The sequence below is a fragment of the Gorilla gorilla genome, chromosome 5, assembly GCF_029281585.2.
Source record: "Gorilla gorilla gorilla isolate KB3781 chromosome 5, NHGRI_mGorGor1-v2.1_pri, whole genome shotgun sequence".
NCBI classification, from domain to species: Eukaryota; Metazoa; Chordata; class Mammalia; order Primates; family Hominidae; genus Gorilla; species Gorilla gorilla.
This window is the reverse complement of record NC_073229.2, coordinates 55,948,289-55,973,776: the sequence shown is the minus strand read 5'-3', so window position 1 is coordinate 55,973,776 and position 25,488 is coordinate 55,948,289. Positions and strand designations below refer to the sequence as shown.

General features: G+C 44.0%; 1 protein-coding gene and 1 non-coding gene across 6 annotated transcripts in view; one reads left to right on the top strand and one right to left on the bottom strand.

The window, feature by feature from the left end:
• The window catches only part of BTBD9 (BTB domain containing 9), a 482,019-nt gene that overhangs the window by 439,640 nt on the left and 16,891 nt on the right, over window positions 1-25,488 (top strand). For all 5 annotated transcript variants that reach the window (XM_019029706.4, XM_063707576.1, XM_055390323.2 and 2 more), the window contains exon 10: window positions 18,274-18,352. In XM_019029706.4, the coding sequence (XP_018885251.2) occupies window positions 18,274-18,352 (79 nt within the window). The remainder of the gene's footprint in view (window positions 1-18,273; window positions 18,353-25,488) is intronic.
• Window positions 3,514-3,585, bottom strand: LOC115935154 (small nucleolar RNA SNORD45). The gene has a single exon (XR_004070854.1). It is a non-coding gene; the product is annotated as a small nucleolar RNA SNORD45 (small nucleolar RNA).

Genomic DNA, 25,488 nt, shown 5'->3' with positions numbered 1-25,488 from the left:
GTTTCTCTCTCATACCTGATGGTCTCTTGGAGAAGGCGGATAATAGACAAGGGTAAAGGTAATTAATTATAAGATCCAAGTGTGACAGAAACCCTGTTGGAAAGAACACATCTCTTCAAAAGACTTACTAGACATTTAGAACTGTTTCAACAGAGTTTAAATTTGGGAGTGAAACCATTAAACCTCGTAAGAAAGAAATGCCAGACCAAGAGGGTGCTTCATAGACACTAATTTGATTGACTAGGCGTCTCCTGTTTCTGTACTACACAAAAACTCTTGCCCAGATGCAGACACACACACACACACACACACACACACGCGCGCGCACTCTCCCACCACCACTTGTGTACAAACATGAATACAGAGACAGGAAGAAACACGAATTTGCTTTTTTTCTGCATGATACTCAAAATCATTGCGTTTCTAGCACAGCTGCTGCTGCAGGAGAGAGAAAAGCACTTGGCCCCAGAGTCTGTTTATGTGTTTGAGCCGAGAAAGTGATTTTTGTTGCAGGAAGCTCTAAGTGAGACAGAGTCAGAGAATAAGAGAGAGAGAGATAATTATCTAAATTATGTTCGTGCTATTATCGAAGACGAATATAGTTAAAATGTAATTAAATATGACGGGCTAGCAGGATGTAAGCCAAGCTTTGGAATGCTAATCATCAATTACTGCATCCCCTTAGGGGAATCAAGGAGGCTGTATGGCAGAGTGGGAGCAAGGTTGGGGCTGGGGTACTGAGTGAGACGTCGAGCATTAAAACACCCCCCTCCCCTGTCCCCCCACGTAGTCATTCAAACCGCCATGGATGCCCCTGGGACACATCCCTTTCTGTAGCTGCCACAGCGTTAGAATATGAGGAGCTGGTGGGAGGGTCCTGCCCCTCTCTTTGAGAGGCAACCCCTCTAAAAGGGAAAATTATGCTATGAGCACAGAAGGTAAAACTCAAGATTGGCTTACGTTAGAGCAGTAGATGCAAGTGCATTTACCAGACGGAAGTCTGAAGTTCCTCCTCTGCCAGAAAGCATCAAATGCTCACCTACCTAGATCAAGGAATCCCAGGAGGGAAGTCAGGCAGGGAGGTGGAAGCAGACTGTAGTAGGGACAGAGATGCCACATGTCCATGCTAGCAAGCTGCTCCTAACACTCAATCCCCAACCTGGGCAAGGGGCCCGCCTTGGCCATACATTGAAATCACCTGAGGAATTTAAAAAGGACTCAAGCAGGGCCCACCCACCCCAGAGGTTTTGAGCGTTAATTGGTGTGGGCTGTGGTCTGGGAGTTCAAAAGTTTAGCTCCACGGGTGTTTCTGATGTGTAGCCAAGGTTAAGACCCGCTGGTCCAGCTATAACCAGACTTCTGCTAACCACAGCCAAGGGAAGGCAGGCAGCAGGAAGTGAGGACTGTAGTTAGTTCTTATGTCCTCAGCTGTACCTGTCTGGAGGCCAAGAACAAAACAGTATAAGGATTTACTTTTCTTAATCCTGAAATATGATTTTTATGTCAGTTCTGGTGCTAAATCCCCAAAGAATTTTGAACCTGGCGAGATTACTATACAAGAGTCCATTTTAACACCGAGCTCTATCTAAGGCTGGGGTAGACACTCGGCCACCTCCTTGGACCAGATGGGTGATGTGAGGGAGCAAAGCAGGCCAGGGCAGGCGCAGGGAGTAAGAGAGACCACCAAAAGCTCTCCTCATCTCCAGCTGTTGTCAGGCAGGGAAGAGGACTCATGCATGCCAGATCTTCTGGTTTTCAAGAGAAGGGAGGCATCTCTGTTTTGCTGTGAAATTTCCCAATGTTTAAGTGGCAGCTAACTCAACTTTTTAAAAAATACTCAGGAAACCAGCAAAGTATGTCTGTGAGGCTCCCATGTGCGACTTTTGATCTTAGTGAGCCTTTGGCTAGTCAGCGTGTGGCCAAAACAATCACTAATTCCCATAGCTCCTAACGTGGTTTTCTGCTGCCTCAGGTCTGCAGTCAGGTTAGACCAACTTGGCCCCATTTTTCCTAAGCCTGACACATAGAGGGTCTCAATAAATAGTTGTTGAATGGACAAACAGGGTGAATGGAACGAACCCAGAATTCCCTGTAAGTCTGGGCAGCGAGACAGCTATAAAATCCAGTTAAGCATCCTGCAGAACAAAAGAACATACTCCTGGGGTGCCAGATTAGACAGAGGCCTGCACACTGAGTCTCCACTTTAGACTGGTATCAGAGATCTGGGGCCAAGGAAGCTCTTCAGAAGGGAATAAACAGGATCCGGGCTGATTTTGAGTCTCTGCCACATAGGACACCCTCTCTAGTTCTGCCTTTGGGGACCTAGCGGGGACAGACATGCAGGCCCAGCTTAAGGGCTGTTAAAACACAGTAATTCCCACCTCACCCAGTGTTCTGGAAAATGCTCTCTCTCTCATATCCCCAGTCCATAGATCATCTTTAGATATGATTAAAGAGATGAATGTGGTCCTTGGCCCATCACTACAATGCGCCAGACAATAAGAGCAGCATGCTTGGAGGGACGGCGGGCAGCTGTGGGGTCAGCTCAAGAGGCTCACTCATAAAGAACTGTCAGAGGGATCTTCAGGCAAGTCTCCATGCTCACTCAAGGCCTTTAACACCCGTCACGTCTCAGTGCCACGCAACTTGGAGAGGGCACCGCCGTCACTGCCGTAAGCTCAGTTGACAGGGGACAGCTTTTATTAATTCTTCCCTTTTCGAGAATTTGTTCCAAAGGTTCATGCCTGCCTTCCAGCCCTGCTCCCAAAGGCTGTAAATACATATGCTTCCCATGTACCTTTTCCACTCCTTGTCACCATAGGCTCTGCTCCCTTTCTTAGGCTCTGCTTTTTTTAATTGTAATTAAAAAAAAATTATCAAAGTTATACATGGACAGTTTTGAGAGTGAAGTAAAACCACAAGACTTTTAACAAAAAGCAGCACTCCTCTGCTTCATCCTTCCCTACCCCAAGTCCCATTCTCGGAAAGCAACTGCTTTTCTTTTTCCTCTTTGAAAAAGTAATTTTGAAAAAAACTATATATTCCAAAAAATATATTTAATGTTATTTAAAAATCTAAAACTGTAGACTGAAATGTTTCCCTCCTTCCTTTTCCTTCAGAGATAGTTTATGCATAAACAAGTATATATATTCTCCCCATTTACTTTTTTTTTTCCTTCAAGGTCTCAGTGTAATTTTATTTTATTTTTAATGTTTGTTTGTTTGTTTGTTTATTTTTGAGACAGGGCTCGCTCTGTCGCCCAGTCGGGAATGCAGCAGTGCAGTCACGGCTCACTGCAGCCTTGATCCCCCAGGCTCAGGTGATCCTCCCACCTCAGCCTTCCAAGTAGCTGAGACTACAGGCATGTGCCACCACACCTACCTAATTTTTTACTTTTTGTAGAGACAGGGTCTCACTATATGCCCCAGGCTGATCTCTTGAACTCCTGGGCTCCAGCAATCCTCCCGCCTTGGTCTCCCAAAGTGCTGGGATTACAGGCATGAACTGCCACACCCAGCTTCAGTGTAATTTTAGAACTCATATCAACTCTGGATTCAGCTAATACATGCCATTACATCATTGACCCCATTTTCTTTTAGCACAGATTTTTCTGTACCTTGGAGATCTCTTGCATTTCCTCCCTCTCCCCATCCCCCATCCCCCAGCTCATAGTCCTTCATTATAAGGATAGGGATCTACCATAATGTACTTAACCAGTCCCCAGTGATGAGCATTTAGGTGGCGCTCTTGCTGTTCAAATGATGCTGCAGTGCAATCCCTATTCTTCTTCTTCCCTATGCTGCAAACACATCATAAGTTAAAGTAGTATAAGGGAATTGCTGGCTCTAGGGGTATGTGCATTTAACATTTTGCTAGTTGAGGGTATGTCAACTTGTACTTCCTCTGGCAATATGTCAGAGTGCCTGTGTCACCCTACCTTGTCCAATATAACACATGGTCAGACTTTTAGATTTTGAGGCAAACATATTCATCTCTTTTAGACTTTTTTTTTTTTTGGTCTGTATCTTCATATTCTAAACTATATGCTTATTCTGCTATTTCCTAATTACATTACTGGAATTATCTATTGTGTTCCTACTTTGAAAGATAAGGATTTAGTTTCATTGCCCTCTGCCCTTGCAAGTACACACATGCACCTGTCTGCTTCATCCTCCTGTTTAGTTAAATCACAGTTTTTCTTTGTATCAGATTTCTTGTTGGCATTAGGATGACTATGTAACTATCGTTCAGAGCCAAGCCATGTAGTGTACTATGATCACCTTTTTTTTATCATTTGTTTTCCCTAGAGTTAAAAAGTGGCCAGGCGCAGTGTCTCATGCCTGTAATCCCAGCACTTTGGGAGGCTGAGGCAGGTGGATCACGCGAGGTCAGGAGTTCAAGACCAGCCTGGCCAAGATGGTGAAACCCCATCTCTACTAAAAATACAAAAATTAGCTGGGCATGGTGGTAGGTGCCTGTAATCCCAGCTACTTGGGAGGCTGAGGCAGAGAATTGCTTGAACCCGGGAGGCGGGTTCAAGCCTCCCAAGCTGGGAGGTGAGGTTGCAGTGAGCCAAAATCGTGCCACTGTACTCTAGCCTGGCAACAGAGCAAGACTCCATCTCCAAAAAAAAAAAATTGCTTAGTTTTCGGTATACCTATCATTCATTAATTTTCTGTGTACTATCACTGATTCTTCCCCCACAACACAATTTGTGTTGTCAGAGCAACACAAATTCTTGTAACCTGGTTAACACATCTGGTCAGTTAGTTTCTCTTTCTCCCTTGAGATGTTCCTATGAGCTGCCTGCCTTCCCTCTGCAGTCTGGACTAGTTGTCCTGTGGGCCTGTTTTACGGCTCTCATCCTGGGATCTCCCATCCCATTATCTTAGGAATTCCTCTTGCCTTTATTCCATTTCACATTCTCTGTTTTGTGGATCCCATAACTTTCTTTCTTTCTTTCTTTCTTTCTTTCTTTCTTTTTTTTTTTTGAGACAGACTCCTGCTCTGTCACTCAGGCTGGAGTGCGGTGGCACGGTGTTGGCTCACTGCAACCTCTGCCTCTTAGGTTCAAACAATTCTCATGCCTCAGCCTCCTGAGTAGCTTGGAGTACAGGTGCGCACCACCATGCCTGGCTAATTTTTGTATTTTTAGTAAAGAATGGGTTTTGCCATGTTGGCCAGGCTGGTCTCGAACTCCTGGCCTCAAGCGATAGTATCCCATAACTTTCTTTATCTTAAGTTCGTCCTTTGTTTTGGTGGAACACATTTTCTGGTAGTTCCTTGTGAATGCATTGGAGGTGAAGTTTTTATTTTATTATTTTTATTTTTCTTCGCATAAATACAAAGAGAGGATGAAGGTGAATTTTTTTTATGCCTGAATGAAAATTTCTCTATTCTGTTCTCATACTTCATTTACTTTGTCTGGGAATGGTCACTAATTTTTCCCTCAGCATTTGGAAGGAAGTGATCTATTATCTTCTCACCCCCAATGTTGCTTTTGAAAAATTTATGTGAACCTGATTCCCAGGTCTTTGTGATGACCTGCTTTTTCCCCCTCCAGAACTTTTAAGATCTTCCAAAGTTTCTTAATAATATACTTTGGTGTGGATCTTTTCTCATTTCTTGTAATGGCTACTTAGTAGGATCTTTAACCTGGAATCTTATGTCCTTCATATATGGGAAAATTTGTTGTGTGACTTTGGCACTTTCCTAGCTCATATTTTCTCTGGAACATCATATTTCTTACTGGAACATCTAAATTAGATGGTGGAATTCCTCATTTGATTCTTCTATTCTCTTATACTTTCTCTTCTATTTTTTATCTTTGTCATTTGATTTGACATTCTGGGAAATTTACTCAACTTAACTTTCTAACCCATTTGTTGAATTATTTATGTCGCTCATAGTTTTAATTTACAAGAGCACTTTCTTGTTCACTAAATGTTATTTTTTCATATCATTTTATTTATTCCTATTTCAAAGATGTAATAATGCTTCCTTTTATCTTTCTGAGGATAATTTAGGGTTCTTTTTTTTCCTGAAGCTTTATTCTGCTTACTGAACTGTATCCATGTCCTCTGAGTCATTACTTTTCTCTGTTTGCTGTTGATCATCTTTCATGTTACAGTCTTTTTTTGAACATTTTAAACAGCTTTATTGAGATACGATTCATATACCATACAATTCACCCACTGAAAGTGTACAATTCCATGGCTTTAGTATATTCACAGAGTTTGCATCCATCACCACAATCAATTTTTGAACATTTTCATTACTCCAGAAAGAAACCACATACCCAATAGCCATCACCTCCCAATCCCCCCAGTTAATTCCCCAGCCCTAGGCAACCACTAATCTACTTTCTGTCTGTATATTCTATACATTTCATATAAATGGAATCATACAATACATGATCCTTTGTTATTGGCTTCTTTCACTTAGCAGGTTCATCGTATTATATTAATAGCGTGTATCAAAATCTTATTATTGCTGAACAGCATTCCAGTGTATGGATATACTACATTTTATCTATCCATTCATCAGTTGATGGACATTTGGGTTGTTTCCACTTTTTATTATGAATAATGCAGCTGTGAAGATTCATGAACAAGTTTTTGTGTGGACATGTGTTTTCATTTTTCTTGGGTATGTATCTAGAAGTGGAATTTTTGGATCATATCACACCTCTCTGTTTAACCACTTGAGGAACTGCCAGGTTGTTTTCCAAAGTGGCCACACCTTTGAACATTCCCACAAGCAGTATATAGGGGTTCCAGTTTCTTCACATTTTTATCAACAGTTGTTGTTATCTTTTTTTAATTTTTAATTTTATTGATACATAGTGTTTTACATATTTATGGGCTACATGTGAATGCTTTTTACATGCATAGAATGTGTAATGACCAAGTCAGGTTATTTGGAGTATTCATCATCTTGAGTATTTATCATTTCTATGTGTTGGTAGCATTTCAAGTCCTTTTAGCTACTTTGAAATATACAATACATTGTTGCTAACTATAGTCACCCTAGTCTGCTATGGAACATTAGAACTTATTTCTTCTAACTAACTGTAAATTCCTACCTATTCACCCCCCTTTCTTCATTTCCCCCTCGCACCCTCACACCCTTCCCACCCTTTGGCATCTATCATTCTGTTCTCTATCTTCATATGATCAAGTTTTTTAGCTCCTACATATGAGAGAAAACATGTGGGGTTTGTCTTTCTGGGCCTGAATGATATCACTTAACATAATCACCTTCAGTTTCATCCGTGTTGCTGCAAATGACATGATTTCATTCTTTTTTATGGCCAAACAGTATTGCATTATGTAAATATACCACATTTTCTTTACCCTTACGTCCATTGATGGACACTTAGGTTGATTCCATCTCTCTGCTATTGTGAATAGTGCCACATTAACATGTGAGTGCAGATATCCCTTTGAAATACTGATTTCTTTCTTTTTGGATAGATAGCCAGAAGTGAAATTGCTGGATCATTTGGTAGATTGCATGTTTCCAGAAATTTATCCATTTCCTCTAGTTGTACTTTTAGATTTTTAAAAATTTATTTCTCAGCTTGAAAAATAGTAGTAGTTTATTGAGAAATCTCTATACTGTTTTCCACGGTTTCTGTACTAATTTACATTCCCACCAACAGTGTATAAGAGTTCCTTTTTCTCTTCATTCTTACCAACATCTATTATTTTTTGTCTTTTTAATAATAGCATTCTAACTGAGGTAAGATGATATCTCATTGTGGTTTTGATTTACATTTTCCCAATGCTTAGTGATGTTGAGCATTTTTTCATATACCCTTTGGCTATTTGTATGTCTTCTTTTGATAAGTGTCTATTCATGTCCTTTGCCCATTTTTTAATGAAATTTTTATTTGTACATTCTGGATATTAGTCTCTTGTTAGATGAATAGTTAGTGGGTATTTTCTCCCATTCAACAGATTACCTTATCACTCTATTGATTATTTACTTTGCTGTGCATAAATTTTTAAATTTAATACAGTCCCATTTGGCTAGACCAATATCCTGAACTGGTTTCCCTATGTTTTCTTCTATTATTTTTATAGTTTCAGGTCTTACATTTAAGTCCTTAATCAATCTTGAGTTGATTTTTGTATATGATGAGAGATAGGGGTCCAGTTTGCATATGGATATCCAGTTTTCCCAGCACCATTTATTGAAGAGGGTATCCTTTCCCTGGTGTAAGTTCTTGGTTCCTTTGTTGAGTATCAGTTGGCTGTAGATGTGTGGATTTATTTCTGGGTGTTCCAGTATACTCTGTTGGGCTGTTTTTATACTCATACCATCTGTTTTGATTACTCTAGCCTTGTACTATATTTTGAAGTCAGGTAGTGACTGCAAAGCCTCTAGCTTTGTTCTTTTTTCTTAGGATTGCTTTAGCTATACTAGCTCTTTTTTGGTTCTACATGAATTTTAGGATTTTTTTTTCTATTTCTGTAAAAAATGACATTTTTGGGCTGGGTGCAGTGGCTCACGTGTGTAATCCCAGCACTTTGGGAGGCCGAGGCAGTTCATTAGGTCAAGAGATAGAGACCATCCTGGCCAACATGGTGAAACCCCATTTCTACTAAAAATACAAAAAAATTAGCTGGGTGTGGTGCCGCACACTCATAGTCCCAGCTACTCGGGAGGCTGAGGCAGGAGAATCACTTGAGCTTGTGGGGTGGAGGTTGCAGTGAGCTGAGATCGTGCCACTGCACTCCAGCCTGGCAACAGAGCGAGATTCCATCTCAAAAAAAAAAACGACATTTTTGGATTTTTGGTATTTTTGATGGAGATTGTATTGAATCTGTATATTGTTTTGGGCAGTACAGTCATTTTAATGGTATTAATTATTCTAATCCATGAGCATAAGATGAGTTTCCATTTGTTTGTATTCTCTTCAGTTTCTTTCATCAGTATTTTGTGGTTTTCGTTGTAGAGATTTTCCACCTCCTTGGTTAAATTTATTCCTAGGAATTTTTTTCCACGGCAGCTATTGTAAATGGGATTGCCTTCTTGACTTCTTTCTTAGCTAGTTCATTATTGGTGTATAGAAATGCTACTGAATTTTGTATGATGGTTTTGTATCCTGCAGTTTTACTGAATTTGCTTATCAACCCTTAAGAGTTTTTGGGTGGAATCCTTTGGTCTTTCTGAATATAAGATGTCATCTGCAAAAAGGAACAATTTGACATCCTCTTTTCCAATTTGGATGCCTTTTATTTCTTTCTCTTGCTTGATTGCCCTGCCTATGACTTCTAGTACTATGTTGAATAGGAGTGGTGAGAGTGGGCATCCGTGTCTTGTTCCAGTTCTTACAGAAAAGAATTTCAACTTTTCCCCATTCAGTACGATGTTAGCTATGGGTTTGTCATAGATGGCTTTTATTATTTTGAGGTATATCCTTATATGGCTAGTTTGTTGAGACTTCTTATTATGAAGGGATGTTGAATTTTATTAAATGCCTTTTCTGTGTCTATTGAAATGATCATATGGTTTTTGTCCTCGATTTTGTTGATCTAATGTATCACGTTTATTGATTTGTGTCTGTTAAACCATCCTTGCATCCCTGGGTTAGATCCCACTTGATCATGGTGTACTCTCTTTTTGATGCTCTGTTAAATTTGGTTTGCTAGTATTTTTTTGGGAAGTTTTGTGTCTGTGTTCATTGAGGATATTGGCCTGTAGTTTTCTTTTGTTGTTTTGTTCTTGTCAGGTTTTGGTGTCAGGGTAATGCTGGTCTTGCAGAATGAGTTAAGGAGTATTCCCTCCTCTTTGGTTTTGGGATTTTTTTTTATTTTTACTTTATTTTTTTTAGAGACAGGGTCTTGCTCTGTTGCCCAGGCTGGCATGTCATGGCACAATCATAGCTCACTGCAATCGCAAACTCCCAGACTCAAGCAGTTCTCCTGCCTCAGCCTCCCAAGTAGCTGGCATTACAGGCATGTGCCACCCAATTTTTTAGAATAGTTTGAAGAGGATTGGTATTAGTTCCTCTTTATATGTTTGGTAGAATTTGTCAGTGAATCCATCAGGTCCTGAGCTTTTCTTTGTTGGGAGACTTTTTGTTATGGATTCCATTTCACTACTCATTATTGATCTGTTCAGGTTTTCTATTTCTTCCTGATTCAATCTTGATAGATTGCATGTTTCCAGGAGTTTATCCATTTCTTCTAGGTTTTCTAGTTTGTTAGCATATAGTTGTTCAGAATAGTCTCTGATGATCTTTTGTATTTTGGTGGCATCAGTTGTAATGTTTCCTTTTTCACTTCTAATTTTGTTAATTTGGGTCTTCTCTCTTCTTGGTTAGTCTAGCTAGCAGTTTATCAATTTTGTTTATCTTTTCTAAGAACCAATTTTCCATTTCATTGATCCTTTGTATTTTTATGTAGTCTCTATTTCATTTAATTCTGCTCTGATCTTTATTGTTTCTTTCCTCCTGCTAATTTAGGAGTTTGATTTGTTCTTCCTTTTCTAGTTTCTTGAGGTACATTGTTATATTGTTTATTTGAAACCGTTCTACTTTTGGATATAGGGGCTTAAATCTGTAAACTTCCCTCTGAGTACTGCTTTTGCAGTGTCCCACAGGTTTTGGTCTATTTTGTTTTCATTTTCATTTGTTTCTCTGGAGAGGGCAGTGCCACCTTCAGTGACAGTAGCCTAGGCCTGCAGGTGGGAAATGCCCGTGGTGCTCATACCTCAGCCCCTGCTGTGGTAGCCAGCACCTTGGTTGCCCCTCAGCCCTGAGTGCATAGCCTGTGCACATCTAAGCCCTGAGGACAGCAGGCCGTGCTTCTCCTGACCTCAGGTCCGGCTTCGCTGGGCTCCAGGACAGTGTGCAGTCTGTAGAGGCAGGCCCTAAAATAGAGCTTTGTTTGTGCCTCCACCCCAAGCCTCGAGGATGGTAGCCCATGGTCACCCCTGCCTACAGTTTAGGGGCAGCAGCCCAGGCTTTTCTTGCCCCCATTCCCCTTTAAATGTTAGGCATTGTGAAAGCTGGCTGGAAGCTTCTAGTATATGGATGGGTTTGTGGGCTTCACTGAGGGTTATCAGGCAGGGATTAGATGTTTCACTAGGATACCCCTGCCCAGCACACTGGTGCTTTCTGTGCCTTCTCACTGGGATGCCCTTTCAGATCTGCATGGCCGTGTCATCCAGTTGTGTAGGTGTTAGCTCATTTGTCACCTTACCCAAGAGACCTTCCCTAAATATGTTAACTAAAGCAATGTGTTCCTCCAAGTCTACTTAACACTGTTTTGTGTTTCTCCATAGCCCCTTTTTAACGCTGATAAATTTGTTTTTTTTCTGTCTCCTTCCCATTAGAACATAAGCTCTTGGAGGGCAGGAACTTTGTTGTATGCTATATCCTCAGGGTCTAAAAATGGGCTTATTCCATAGTAAGGACTTGATCAATATTTATGGAAGAAAGGAGAGAGGGACAGAGAGAGGGAAGGTCGTTCAGTATCTGTAGCTCTTTCCTCTTGGGCCAGTCAGCGGCTCCCGAAAGGGACTCTCCAGTCTCCTGCCTGGGGTTTAAGACTGTATCACGGTGGCCTGACAGCCAAGGGAGGGAAGGGAACTGGGGGGTCTCACCATCCGGGATATGACTTCCATGTAACTCCTTCGCTCTCAGCTGCTACAGGATTCTACCCTCTGCTGTGCCTAGGTCCCCGGAGTTCAGATCTTCTCTGTTCATGGTCTCCAGAGGGAAATGTGTGTCTCCTGTCAAGGTGAAGGGATGGTTGTCCCCACTATGCAGGAAGGAGGGGAAGGGATTTGAGGAGTGCACCTGCTCCTTTTTCCTTCTTTCAACCAGTCTTCCTGGTTCAGCCCCCTGCACACCTCCACCTTCAAAGGTAGCTGGTGACTTGAGGATCTGAGCCTTTCTAGGGTTCTGTGGTGTGATTCCACTTGCTTTCTGTGTGCCTTCCTCTCTCAGGTGCCGATGCAGAGAGACAGTCACACCTCCTCATTCTTCCTCTTTGTTTTGTGGTCATGCATGTGTCTGCATGTATTAATTAATTAATATATAACACATATATTTGATGGGAAACATATATTTCTTTAGTGCCATTTTAGTGGAAAGAATGCATTCTGTGCCATGTGTTGAGTTTGCTGTGTTTACTTGCCAGTCTGGCCCTAGCCAAATACTTTCCTGTCTCTGTCTCCCCAATGTTCAACAGGTCTGCTGCAGAAAAGTTCGGATATGTGCTTTCTCTTTATAGTATGTGCAGTAGAGTCACATAGTTTTCCAGATTCAAGAAGACTAGGCACCCTCACCCTTGCCACAGGATCCTGAATCCTCAGAGAAGGCAAAACAAGGCTCAGGACAGAGAGCTGCTCTCTGCTGAGCACTACAGTCACCCTTTCTCTCGTCACTTATGGGCCTGTGCAGTGTCCTTATCATCCAGAGCCACTCACGCAAACCCTCCCTTGCTGATGGCGACCGTACATTCCTCCCATCCGGTGGCTCTCCTGTCCTCTGCTTCTTTCTGATGGTGACACAGCTGGCTGGAGCCAGCAGCACCACCTGCCAGATCCACACTACTACTGCAGGACCAACTCCACTTCCCCCCCTAATTTTTATATTTGTAGTTTAGCTAATTCCATCTCCAGCAAATTCCTGCCCACCTGAACACAGACATTGTTGTAATCCCTTTCTCGTCTTCTGTCTTTTTATTTATTTCAAGAACTGTTTAAAATCCATAAGAGAATAAAAATAATATAACATTTGCTCACATACTTATCCCCAGAATTGACCCTATTTAATATTTTTTGCATATACTTCAAGTCTTTTTTATTTTAATCAAAGAAATGAAACATTCTAGTTAATGCTGAAATCTCCTTTGTTCCCCATCAGCAGTCTCAGTCCTCGCCCTCTCCTCAGCGAACAATCACTGTCAAGAATTTAGCATCTATCCTTCCAGAATATTTCACACTATTTTACAGACCTGTATGTTTTCCTGAGTCATGCATACAGTTTAGTGTGTGTAATCCCATATTGTACATATTGTCCTCTAACTTGCTTTTGAGCAAGCCTTCTGTTTTAGATCTTTTTCCATACTGATCTTTTCATAGAGCACCTGCTGAGCCTCTTTTCTTTCCAGTTTGCCATATGTGTGAATGTAAAGATGTGAGAGTAATAGCCAACAGTTAATTTGCTTTCACCACATGCCATGCTCTTTGTGCTTTCTCCTTGAGTCCTCACAACCCCAAATGGTAAGTACTGTTATCACCCCTACTTCACACGGGAAACGGAGACTTTAGCGGATGGTCACTTACCTGAGGCCACCTTATGATCCACTCGTGTGTATGATCCATATGGTTCTGGCCCCGGAGTCATGACACAGACACGTAAATGAGGTGTCAATAATATTCTGGGAGCCAGGAAAATAAAACCCAGGGGACAGTGACTAGTCAGTGCCTTGGCCTCTAAATTATTTGAAAGGTCTTCATCTTGCCCTTTGGTGGAAAGAAACTAAGCTCACAGTCATTAAATCTGGCTTCTATTGCTGACTCTATCCTGACAGCTCTAGGATGTCACACAGATTACTTCTCTTCTCTTTGCCTCAGTTTCCTCGCCTCTGAAATGGGATTCAGATTGCCTGGCTGCCTACCCAAAAGATTGTGTTGGGAACCAAATGAGATAGATCACGACTCTAAGGCACTTTGTAAACCAGACAGTGGTCTGTGGATGGGGAAGTCTTTTAGGATGACAAACCTGGCCCGTTATTTTAACTTTCCTTATTAACAGACCGCCTACCATGTTCCAGCTACATCCCCATGATTTCATTTGCATTACAGAATTTAATCCTCATTCCTCAAGCAGCAGCTTTAGAAAGATTGTTTTAAATCCCTTGTTTTTCTGGCTTGCTTAATTACTACTCTGGCAACAATATCTCTTTTTTTCCTCTTTCACATATACATAGTATTTTAGCTTCATTATGGGTTAAATTGAGTTTTGTGGGTGGGTCTGGGCACCCTCTCAAAATTTATAGCTTTATTTCTATGGAAAAATTGTTTCCAAGCATCAAACAACCAACTACAAGGCAAGTTTTGGAACATCACCTGTTTATAAGTTGGGACCACTGTACTGTTTGCATTGTTGTCTAATGAGTTTGTGGAAGGGGAGAGCTCATCTCCCTGGTGAGATTACACACTTTTTAAGGAAGGGGCACTACATCTTGCACGTGTCCTCCATAACACCCAGCAGGTGCCATGCACAAGAATGTATACAAAACATACTTATTTAATTCTTCCAAAGCCCAGCTGCTTGTCTGCCTCCAAGACATGGGTGCTGATGCGAGTCACCTTGGGTGTCCCAAGAACCTCTGTGGTAATCATCGAATCATGTACTGTCAAACTTGACAGCTCACAGATGAGGCCCAGGAACACTGTATCTCACTGGCTGAATGTAATTATAGTGGTAATAACACTATCAACTAATTTTTGTAGTATTTAATATATGCCAGTACTTTTCTAGATGTTTTATATTTGTTAATGTATTTAATCTTTACCAAAATAATTTAGGTAGTTATTCCTATTATTCCCATTTTACAGATGAAGAGACTGCAGCCTAGAGAGGCTAAGCAACTTGCTTAAGGTCCTAGAGCTGTTAAAAGCACAAAATAAAGATTCAAACACCGGCAGCCAGGGTACAGAGCCCATGCTCTCCACCCCTGTGCCACATTGCCCCTAGTCCCAAAAGACCAGGAGTAAAGCCTGCTGTCTTGGCCGTCACCCATGACCCTCTCCACTGGAACACTTGGCGCAGTAATACGGTGCTGGCATTCTCACTGGCTCCAGGCCGTGTGATCTGTATTATTAGATCCTTGGACAATAGGCAAGATAGGTACTCTGTTTAATGCTTATGTGTATTAGACATTCTACCAAGTTCAAACAGTACAGAAAAGCACCAAAGTAAACTAAATGGCTCTTGAAATTCTTCCATCCAAAGCTAAAATCTGGACCAACATTTTGGCAAACATTCTTATAGACATCTATGTTTTAATACATATGTGTATAGTTCTGCACATGTGTGCATGGGAAAGAATAAACAAAAAATAATTTCAAAAGTAAATAAGTTTAACATTTTTATTAAATAAAAAATAATTAAAAATTTAAAAATAATACCTATGTGTATAGATACATATTTAAATTGGACATAATTGGGACCTCATTCTAGATGCGTTTCTGTGAGCAGGTGACCGGTGTTATTTCTGTCAGCATTCCGGAGAGGGTAACGGTTCATCCAGTCAGAGCCAGTATGGGGTTGGGACGTCACTCCTGCGTGGGTTTTTTTGTTCTTATTAAGCTTTTTTGTTTTTATTAAGACCATATTTATTTTTTAACAATTCACTGCTCCTGTTCAAACACCTTCCTCTCAGCGCCCAGCCCTGGCTCTGAACTGGGTGGGCTGCCATGCCTCTAGCAGTCTGTTGCCTTTCCTGGAAGTTTTGCCTACTAGAGAAGAGATTCTGGGTACCTGGGGAGTTGGAATATTTATGCAGCTATCAGTAAAGCCCAATAAACATGGCAGTCAAGCTTTTGCACTGACTAAACAATGCTGGTGGTTTTCTGGCCCTGTGAAATCTCAGCCAAGGCAGCTCCTTTGAGGTTTCACAGTGATTGCAAATGTGGTGACCACTCTGGTGCCACCTTGTCATTTCCCCTTCAAGCAACATGGCAAGTTATTCTGAAAAAGTTCAGGGGAAATGGAATCTGATGGGGGGAGACAGATGCTCATTTCCTTGTCCTAACCAACTTCCCTTACTACTGATAATTTGGTTTAGAATTGCTATCCGGCTCTGCTGAAAATGAAATCATATATTCAACTCTCAGGCTGAAGTCCAGTGTGATTAGATGTTAATGCAGTGTAATGGAAGATTGGTATTGAATTGAGACCTTCTGATCTTCTTACTCCTCAAAGTTCCCTCCCGCTCAGACTGCTGCCCTGCCAGCCCTGCCTCCCCTGCCTCTCCTGCCTCCCCATGCAGAAGCAAGGGCAGTGGGGCCAGAGCCCAGAGCCCAGAGCCCTAAGCCTGATGTAGGGAGAGGAGAGTGGAGGCAAGAGGAGCAGCAAGGGAGATAGGGGAGGGAGACCCAGGTTCAGGCCGGCTCTGCCCAGGACGGCTCCCAGCGAGACCTCACTGCCTGGGCTCCTCAAACCTCCTCTACATCGTGGAGGGAGGAGTGCGTGGGACCACAGGGCCGTGATTCTGGGCCTGCCTTCACTCTCAGAGCCACACGCATGTTGTTGAGGACTAAGAGCTTCCAACTGTCCAGAATCACTTGGATATTTGACAGGCATCGAGCTAGAAGGCTGAAAAGAACAAAATCTTTGCTCAGTTTCTTCCACTCCCGCCGCCTCCCCAAGCCAGTCCTTTTTGTGAAACTGACTTGAACCTAATAGCTGTCACCAGCTACTGTCACTCATCCTATTTCTTTTTCTCTTTCTGGAGGCATGGCCTGAGAAGCAGCCAGTGGGCCAGCTTTAGTGTACTCTTAGCTTCCTTTAGGGACAGGGATGGGACTCTGATGTCCCAAACAGTGTGAACCTTGGCCAGGGGCTGCTCCCTTCACTTCCCCTCACCTGCTGGAGGAAGGACATGAGTGTGTGGTCAGTTCCACTGCTTGGCTCGCAAGAGACAGCTAGGCCTGTGGAAACCCCACAGGGCCTTGCAGGCCCCCCTGCCGCCGGCCCACGGGCTGCATCCCGTCTAGCAAACCCCCCAAGAGAGCTGGGGGTCTGGGAGGACAGCAGTCGCCCACCGAGAAAATAGGCCACCAGCACAAGCCCTGGGCATGGTCAGATGGCGTCACCTTCATGTGTGAATAAGAGCATTTTTATGGAGACAGTGATTTTTCTTTGTTTCCAGAACACTGGTTTCAGGGGCACAGACTTTACACACAAGATGGTAATGACTTTTTAATGACCTTAAGGGGACTGGTGTCCGGGCGGCAGTGAATCAGTGTCAGTGGGAGGTTCATAGTGAGAGGGAAGATGGAACACCTGAAACCAAAGGGGGAAAAACAAACTGCAAATACATATATATTTTCTTTGCTAACATTACTTGGTAATTAGACAATTACAGGAAACAGCTTCCCAGCAGCTGGCATTTCCACTGTGAGAGCGGAGGAGGGATGGCAGCAACTGTGAACTCCTCACATTTATTACAGAAAATATTATTGGAGTTTACAGTCGTGGGTGCCATGCACTCCTCCAGTGCATTCTGATGAGCTGCTGAGCGTTCAGCCAAGAGCAGAACTCCTCCTCTCAGGGTCTGTTCAGGGCCTGCTCTGCTGAGTCTTAAATGAGCTGGCCTGGCCCATGCTGATCAATGAGGAATTGCCTTGAAAATATCGGGGATGCTTTTGAAACCACCCAGACAGAGTCAGGCCAGTCTTAAGAATAGACGGTGTCGGGGGCAGCGTTTTGGAAGCAGGAAAGAAGGGGGTAGAGGCCTGTGGAGAACTTGCCACAACTCCCATGTGCCATCACTCACATGGTGGGGTCAGAGGGTGGTGCAGGACCCCCACTGCCCCAACCCAAGTGCTGGAACTCTGCAGCCCTCCTGCATCCCTGCCCTCTTCAAAACTCTCCTCCTCCCAGAAGCCTGCCGTGCTGAGTAACTGCTCCCCCTCGGCTGCGCATCTGATGAGTGACTGACGTCATTCTGCCAACAGCCCTGGGGTAGGCCCTGTCATGGCCCCATTTTATAGATGGGGAAATGTATTTATGAACTCCTGCCACTGTGATTACATCTATTTGTCCGCACTTTTTTTTATTATTATTATACTCCAAGTTCTAGGATACATGTGCACAACGTGCAGGCCTGTCACATATGCATACATGTGCCATGCTGGTGTGCTGCACCCATCAATTTGTCACCTAACATTAGGTATATCTCCCAGTGCCATCCCTCCCCTCTCCCCCCACCCCTTGTTGTAATGAGCTTGGTCTGCCCTTTGTGCTTGTTTATGGAGGGCTTTGTAAGAAGCGTAAGTGACATTCACAGATGGGGAGGAGTGCCTTCTGTGATGGGATTGTAAGCTCCTGAATAGGGACACTGTGTATGTCCTGCCTCTCTCAGCCATACATTAGGTGCAGCCCAGCTGCCTGCCCCTCCTATAGTGCAGGTCTCCGAGGACAGGAAGCCCTCCCTCCTCAGTGGACATGACTCCATCGGCCACACTACCAGAGAGTTAACTGCACCATCTAATCAGGCAAATGGTTGTTTCCTCTCACAGGTCCTGGCAGTCAGTAACTTTTGAAAGGCAGCCTGCCTCCTTCATCCGTATCGTTGGGACACACAACACAGCAAATGAGGTAAGGGTCTCTTTTCATGAGAGGTGCCATGAGATTTCATGATATACAGGTAAATGCTACATCCTGAGTTAAGTGGAATTGTTTGTTCTGCCTGCTAATGGCCTGCTATTCAGACAGCTTGGTGTGGAGAAAGTCCTGCAATTGCACAGTGGGGACATCATTATCATTTTTGGATATCTCTTAATTAGCAAATGAAAGCCAGCCCCTATTGCTTTGCTAATTCCTACAGCTCTCTGTGGAATCGGCCAACCACAGAGGGCTTGAGAGGTCAAACACCCCATCCCTTGTCTCTGAGTCCTCAGCCCTCCCAAATGACAGCAATTGTATGAGGTTCCTTGCCCCTCTGAGCATGGCGTCTAGCAGGCAGCTGTGCTGCTGACTTATCACTCCCTTGCTGTTTTGTAGTCACACTGTGTCAAGCGTGTGCCTCCGAAGAACCTCTGGTTTAAGAGAGGCAGCATAGGAAATGATGGGTCGAAATGCAACAGGTAGATGAGAAACATAAAAGTAGCAACATTTCTGCAATTTTACCTTTCCGTGATCTTTCTCAGATTTATGCAGGATTGGCTCTATGGTGTGCCACCAGGACAGTCGCATGGGACCCAGTGCTTGAGGTTTAATGCTCTGTGGCACCATCTTGAAATGCTTAGGGTCTTTTTACCTTTGAATTGTGTTTTATAAATGAAGCTCCACGGCACAGCGGAACACACACCAGGACCTTGGAGCCTCAGCCCACACGCAATCCCGCCTCCTGCCCCTTCCCACCTTCCTGCCATGAGCTCTCTCAGCCACCCGCTCCCTGAGCCAGGATGCCTGGGTTCTGCTTGGCCTGCCCATCCTCATCTCACCCATGATCACTGTCCTCTCTACTCCCAACAGGGGCCCTGGCACAGGGATGGGCAGAGCCCGAGTCTGGTGTGAGTCCTGAGCTCAAGTCACAGGATAGTGCCCTGGGTGCCTGTGAGGGGCTACACTGGCCGGCAGGGCGGTGGCGATGGGGTGTCCCTGTGCCCGAGGGAGCACAACATTAAGTAGCAAATAATAACCAGCATGACAGCTTGAGAGAGAGACCCTAGATGAAAACAGAAAGGTTTTTTACTGCTTTATGAACACAGGGCTCCTCATTTCCATCCAGCAAATGGGCCCTGTGCTTGGGATTCTTGCATTGTCTTTATGGAATTAAAATTTCCCCAGAACACATCAACGTGTTTCTGGTACTTCAAAAAGCATTTTTAAACGTGAAAATATTGTGATAATTTAAACTCATTTTGGCTTTTTATTTATTTAGAATAAAAGTGGTCCACATCTACAATGTGTTTCTTGCAGAGAGGAACTTGTAAACAGAAACCTGGAACTTTTCCTCTTGCCTCTTTATTTCAAAACAAATCTGAAAACTATAAAAGTAAACCAACCGATGTTTTCTAAAGAAAAATTCAAGAATTATAAACGCCAGGTCATAAACAATTGAAATTTTTACATAGTAGCATATTGAAATCGAATTAACTGTTTTTCATTTGCAGTTCTTGCTTTTTATACACTGCATCCCCCCAAAAATTTTAGACCAGTTTTTTTTTTAATTCCCAAATGGAACCCTGAAATTTTGTATTATAACAGAAGGAATTCTCAAGTCAGAAAAGGCTAAGAAGCAGCAAGGCAAGTCTGCCCAGGGCCTTCTTCTAGGGCTGCCCTAGGTCCCAACCCTGTTACCTCAGTGACCAAGGAAGAAGAAAAGAATCTTGGACTTTTTTTTCAAAGCTATTCTAGATGAAGAATGATTTCCCATTACAGAGCTCGGAAGTTGGAGTGTAAGACCTCTCTTTCATGATGAGTTTCCCAAAAATCTCTGTGCAAGGGGCCCCAACCACTTTGGTGGAGATTGGACCAGCCATTTTAAATGGGTTGGATAGTAGGTCACTAGTTAACTTGTGATTCATCCCATTTGGCTAGTGAATAACTTGCTCAGTTGTCTTTTTGAATCAGTTATTGATCAGGGGAAAAAAGCCTCAAAGTAGTGTTGTCAACTGGGAAACATCTTTTTTTTTTTTTTTTTTTTTTTAGACAGAGTCTCACTCTGTCACCCAGGCTGGAGTGCAGTGGCACAATCTCAGCTCACTGCAACTTCTGTCCCCTGCGTTCAAGTGATTCTTCTGCCTCAGCCTCCCAGTTAGCTGGGATTATAGGTGCCCGCCACCAAGCCCAGCCAATTTTTGTAATTTTTTTTAGTAGAGACAGGTTTCACCATGTTGGCCAGCCTGGTCTCGAACTCCTGACCTCAGGTGATCCACCTGCCTCAGCCTCCCAGAGTGCTAGGATTACAGGCATGAGCCACCACGCTGGGCCAGGAATCATCTTAAGTCATAAAATAAATAATGAACAGGATCTCATTCTCAGAGCACAAAAAAAGGCACAATAAGCCAGGTGCATTGGCTCACGCCTGTAATCCCAACACTTTGGGAGGCTGAGGCCACAGGTTCGCTTGAGCCCAGGAGTTCAAGACCAACATGGGAAACATAGTGAGACCTTGTCTCTACTTAAAAAAAAAAAAAAAAAAAAAAAAGGCTGGGCCTGGTGGCTCACGCCTGTAATCCCAGCACTTTGGAAGGCCAAGGCAGGTGGATCACTTGAGGTCAGAAGTTTGGGACCAGCCTGGCTAACATGGTAAAACCCCGTCTGTGCTAAAAATACAAAAATTAGCTGGACATGGTGGTATGTGCCTGTAATCCCAGCTACATGGGAGGCTGAGGCAAGACGATTGCTTAAACCCAGGAGGCCGAGATTGCAGTGAGCCAAGATTGTGCCACTGCACTCCAGCCTCGGCAACGGAACGAGGATCCATCTCAATAAAAAAAAAAAAAGAAAGAGAGAAAGAAAGAAAACCAATTAGCAGACACGGTGGTGTGCACCTATAGTCCCAGTTACCCAGGAGGCTGAGGCAGGAGGATCGCTTGAGCCTAGGAGTTCGAGGCTGCAGTGAGCTATGATTATACCACTGCACTCCAGCCCTGGGCAGCAGAGTGAGACCCTGACTCAAAAAACAAAAAATATACAATAAAGCTGAACTTTATTGGGCATCAAGAATACAGCAAACCCTCAGAGAATGTTCTTTACTGCAGCATACTGGGTTCTGGGACATTATCTGAAAAATGTCATAACACCTATCTTAGAGAACAATGGAAATGTGTGTAAGCCAGTATGGCAGAGTTCAGAGGCGTGAGGGATGGGGTCACATCAGGGAAGGAGGATGACTTGGGTCAGGCAGGATTCCTGGGAGAGACAGCTCTAGAGGATATGACCGCATGGACAAGAGCACTTCGTGGAGCTGGGGAGGGCCGCAGCATAGGACAGGAGGCTGGAGATGAGAGTGCAGCACCACCCTGATTCACAGTCCCACGGGAGCCAGAACTGTGCCATCAAAAACAGGGGTCAGGGTACCTCTCTCACTATGGAGCATGGCCTGGAGGGCAGAGGATGCAGGGTTTCCTCTGTCTGTCCCTGCTTGTTTGCTAAGTAACATCAGCAGCTGTCTCAGCTGGCTATTCTGTTGGCTAAAGTAACACATTGATTTCTCACAGTCCCAGAGGCTGGGAGTCTGAGGTCAGGGTGCCAGCAGACTCTGGTTCTTGGTGAGGGCCGTCTTCTGGGTTCTGTCCTCAGACAGCCTTCTTTGGTGTGTGCACTTCACGAGAGACAGTGACAGAGGGCGCAGGCATGAGCGCTCAGTCTCTTTTCCTATAAGGACACCAATCCCATCACGGGGGTTCCACCTTCATGACCTCCGCTGAACCTGATCACTTCCCAAAGACCCCACTTCTAATCCCATTCCATTAGGGGTTAGGGCTTCCACAGAGGAATTTGGGAGGGACACAAGCATCAGTCCGTAACAGTGGCCTTCGTTTTAGTCAGAGCCAGAGAAACACTCTGTTTCCCTTTAGCTACTCAGTGTTTGTAAACCCAGAGACTTTGTGCTAGCTTCAAAAACTATCGATGGATTTGGTCTATGGCATGGAAAGGTCTGTCTGTGTGTGTACAATAAAGGGAAATCTGCGTGAACACACGCTTTGCCGAATGGCCCAGGTAGGCCTGTCTTCTGCAGGTGCTTCCCCATCAAGAGAGAGGTGGGCAGAGCAGGGACTGGTGGGGAAGCGCAGCATGGAGGCTCCTATGGAAGAGCATTCAAGAGAAGATGGTGGCTGGGCAGTTTGGCAAAAGGTGGGAAGTGGCCTGGACAGTGTGTAAGTAGCAGCTAGCAGAGCAGCCGGCTGTTTAGAGAGACCTGAAGTCATTCTTGGGGGCAGGAGCTCAGTGGGTTGATAGCTCTGCAACAGGGACCATGGAAACTGCCCCGAACTCCAAACACCCCCGGCAGCTGCTGGAATAGGAGAAGGCGGACAGCAGGCAGTGCGTGGAAGCAGGTCCCCCAGGCTGGCCTGACTGAGCTAAGGCGGACTGGGATTTCTTGCCTGCTGTAGGTGTGTATCTGTCTTGCTCCAGTCGGCCAGGTCTTCCTGCATCCAAAGTCTCAGTCTCCGTCTGCTGCATGCTAATTTTCCCCGCTTCCCTCCGATCCGATCCGTCCAGCTCTCAGGCGACAGCGGCCTCGGCAGTCTGAGAGTGTAGATTTCTTGATCACCTGCTCTGGCACACTTCTGATTTCCTGCGGCATTCCATCCCTCTCCTCTGGGAAGTGTACGTCTGCTGCTGGCATCTGTCTCTCATCTTCCTTTGTGAGCACCGCAGCAACGAATTCATTTAATTTTTTAGCTACGTTTACGACTTCTGTCAGTAAATTCCCCCAATGCTTACTTACCTCTTGAAGACTCCACCACTTCCTTCTGTGACCCGTTCCTTGTGTACTCAGCATCATCCTTATCATTTATCTGAACTCCTCAGCACACTCCACTTTCACTCCCCCTCAGTGTGTGCCTCTGTTGTCCTCTGCTCCCTGCTGGCCTGGCTCTGGAAGCTCCCCTGTGCTTGGCCCGGTGCTCACGTGTGTCTTTTCTTTACCCTCAAACGCTTACCCCGACTCCTTTGTCTTCCTCCCATGCTCAGCACTAGATGGCAGACAGATGTCGGTGTGTCTTTCAGCACATCCACCCTCCGCTTCCATTGTTTCCATGCATCTGATTGTCCCCACTGCCTGTGGCCAAGGAGGTCCTTCTTGACCATTTCCTCAGTCACTTTAAGGTGGTCTCAGCTGCCAGCTTAGCAAGTTCATGGTCATTCCTGTGTGGTCGTTCGCCTGCCTTCAATGCTAATCGACTCTGAGCCACTGGGGAGACAGACACTGCTCCTCTTCTAAGTTTCTCACGTCTAAAATAAACTGGACCTTGTCAACAACGTTACAAACGTCGAGGGAGTCTTTAGTTTCAGCCCCAAAAACTGTGCTCAGAACCACACTGGTTCTGATGTGCGGGGTCTCCCAGAAACCCTTCCATTTCATGTTATTAATTATCTGAGCAAATAACAAAGGCACATACCTACATCCTTAAATAAACCCAGCTGGGAGTAAATAAGATCAATTCTGTGCATCCATGAAAATCAGGCAGTGATGTTCAAGAAACAGAAGCTATGCCTGTTTCTTTTTATGGCTTTTATAAAAACGTGGGTTTGAAAGTTCTGGAGTGATTTTTTTCAGTACGCTGGGAGCTCAGGGGCCCACAAGCAGTCTTGAGGGTTAAAAAGGACTGTAGGAAAAGGAAACTCTCTGCAATGTATTCAGAAAGACAGGGTTTCTGCTCACAAGAATCTACATGAAAGCTTTTACCAAGTCAATAGCAGAAACTGAGGATGGTATTGACAGGCTTTAGGCAGCTCTCAGGTTCCATTTTACTTACTGAATTTATATAGTGAGGAGAGAGGCTGTGTCATATTCATCTTTGTATCCCTGGCACCTAGCGTGGTGCCTGGCATGTGTAAGCATAGAGGACCTGTTAACTGAATGAATGGGTGAGTGATCTCATCTGTACACCCATCTCTCCCTCTCCCAGTCAGTCAATCGAAGAAAGCAATAAAGGAAAAGATGTAGTAAACCAGCTTTTCATTATCAAGAGGCCGTGGCATTCCAATACAGAGTTTCTATAGTCATATGGAGGATTTTCTTAAACCAGAAACATTTGTAAATGGAAAAGTATGTGCCCCAGATATCTCAGCATCTCCTAGCTTAGGACCCTTATAATAATAATCATTATTATTAATTACAATAATAGTAGCTAGTATTTGCTGAGCACTTACTGTGTGCCAGGTTATCTTCCATCCCTTTATATTTATTACATGATTTAATCCTCATATATGAAGTAGGTTCCACTCTCACCCTCATTTTAAAGATGAGGAAACTCAATACTAAGTGTTGGCAAAATTGTGGAGCAGTGGGCAGTTCTCCTCCAGTGCTGTGGGCAGATGGACTGACCCTGTCACTCTGGAGAAGAGTTTGGTGTTTTGTCCTAAAGGAGCATATGCACACATTCACCCTATGGCTGAGCATTCACTTCCACTCCTATGTGTATTCTCCAACGAAGCTCTTGTACCAGTTTAGGAGGCAAGAGTGAGGATACTGTCAGCGCAGCCTTGTTCATCCTGAACCCAACGGGACACCATGAGCGTCCATCCACAGAGGATGGGTAAGCAAAGCACAGCATCTCATACAACGGGCTGCAGGGACTGTAGGTGGATGAACATAACAGCGTGTTGAAGGACAGAAGCCAGACACCAAAGAATACGTGTACTAGGATTACATTCATGGAAACTTCAAAAGCAGGCAAAGCTTTACTACAACATTCATGCATACACAAGTGGTAAAACTGCTAAGAAAAAGAAAGCAAGGGGACGAATCTTATCTGAACCAGAATTGGGGTTTCCTCAGTGAGGGGGAGGCACCACTGTTTCTTGTCCCACATGGTATTTCTATGGGAAAACTGTGCCTTATAGCATACAGTTTTGGCAGTAAAAAGTTTAGAGGCAACCGAGGCTGAGAGACGTTAACTAATTTGTACGAGATCACCCCAGTCTTGAGTGGCAGAATCAGAATGTGAATCCAGGCAGTCTGGCTGTAACATCGAGGCCACTGTGTCTCCCACAAAGGCATAATAGATGGCAATGTGCAAAATGAGCCCAGCTGCACCCTGGCCCAGAACTCT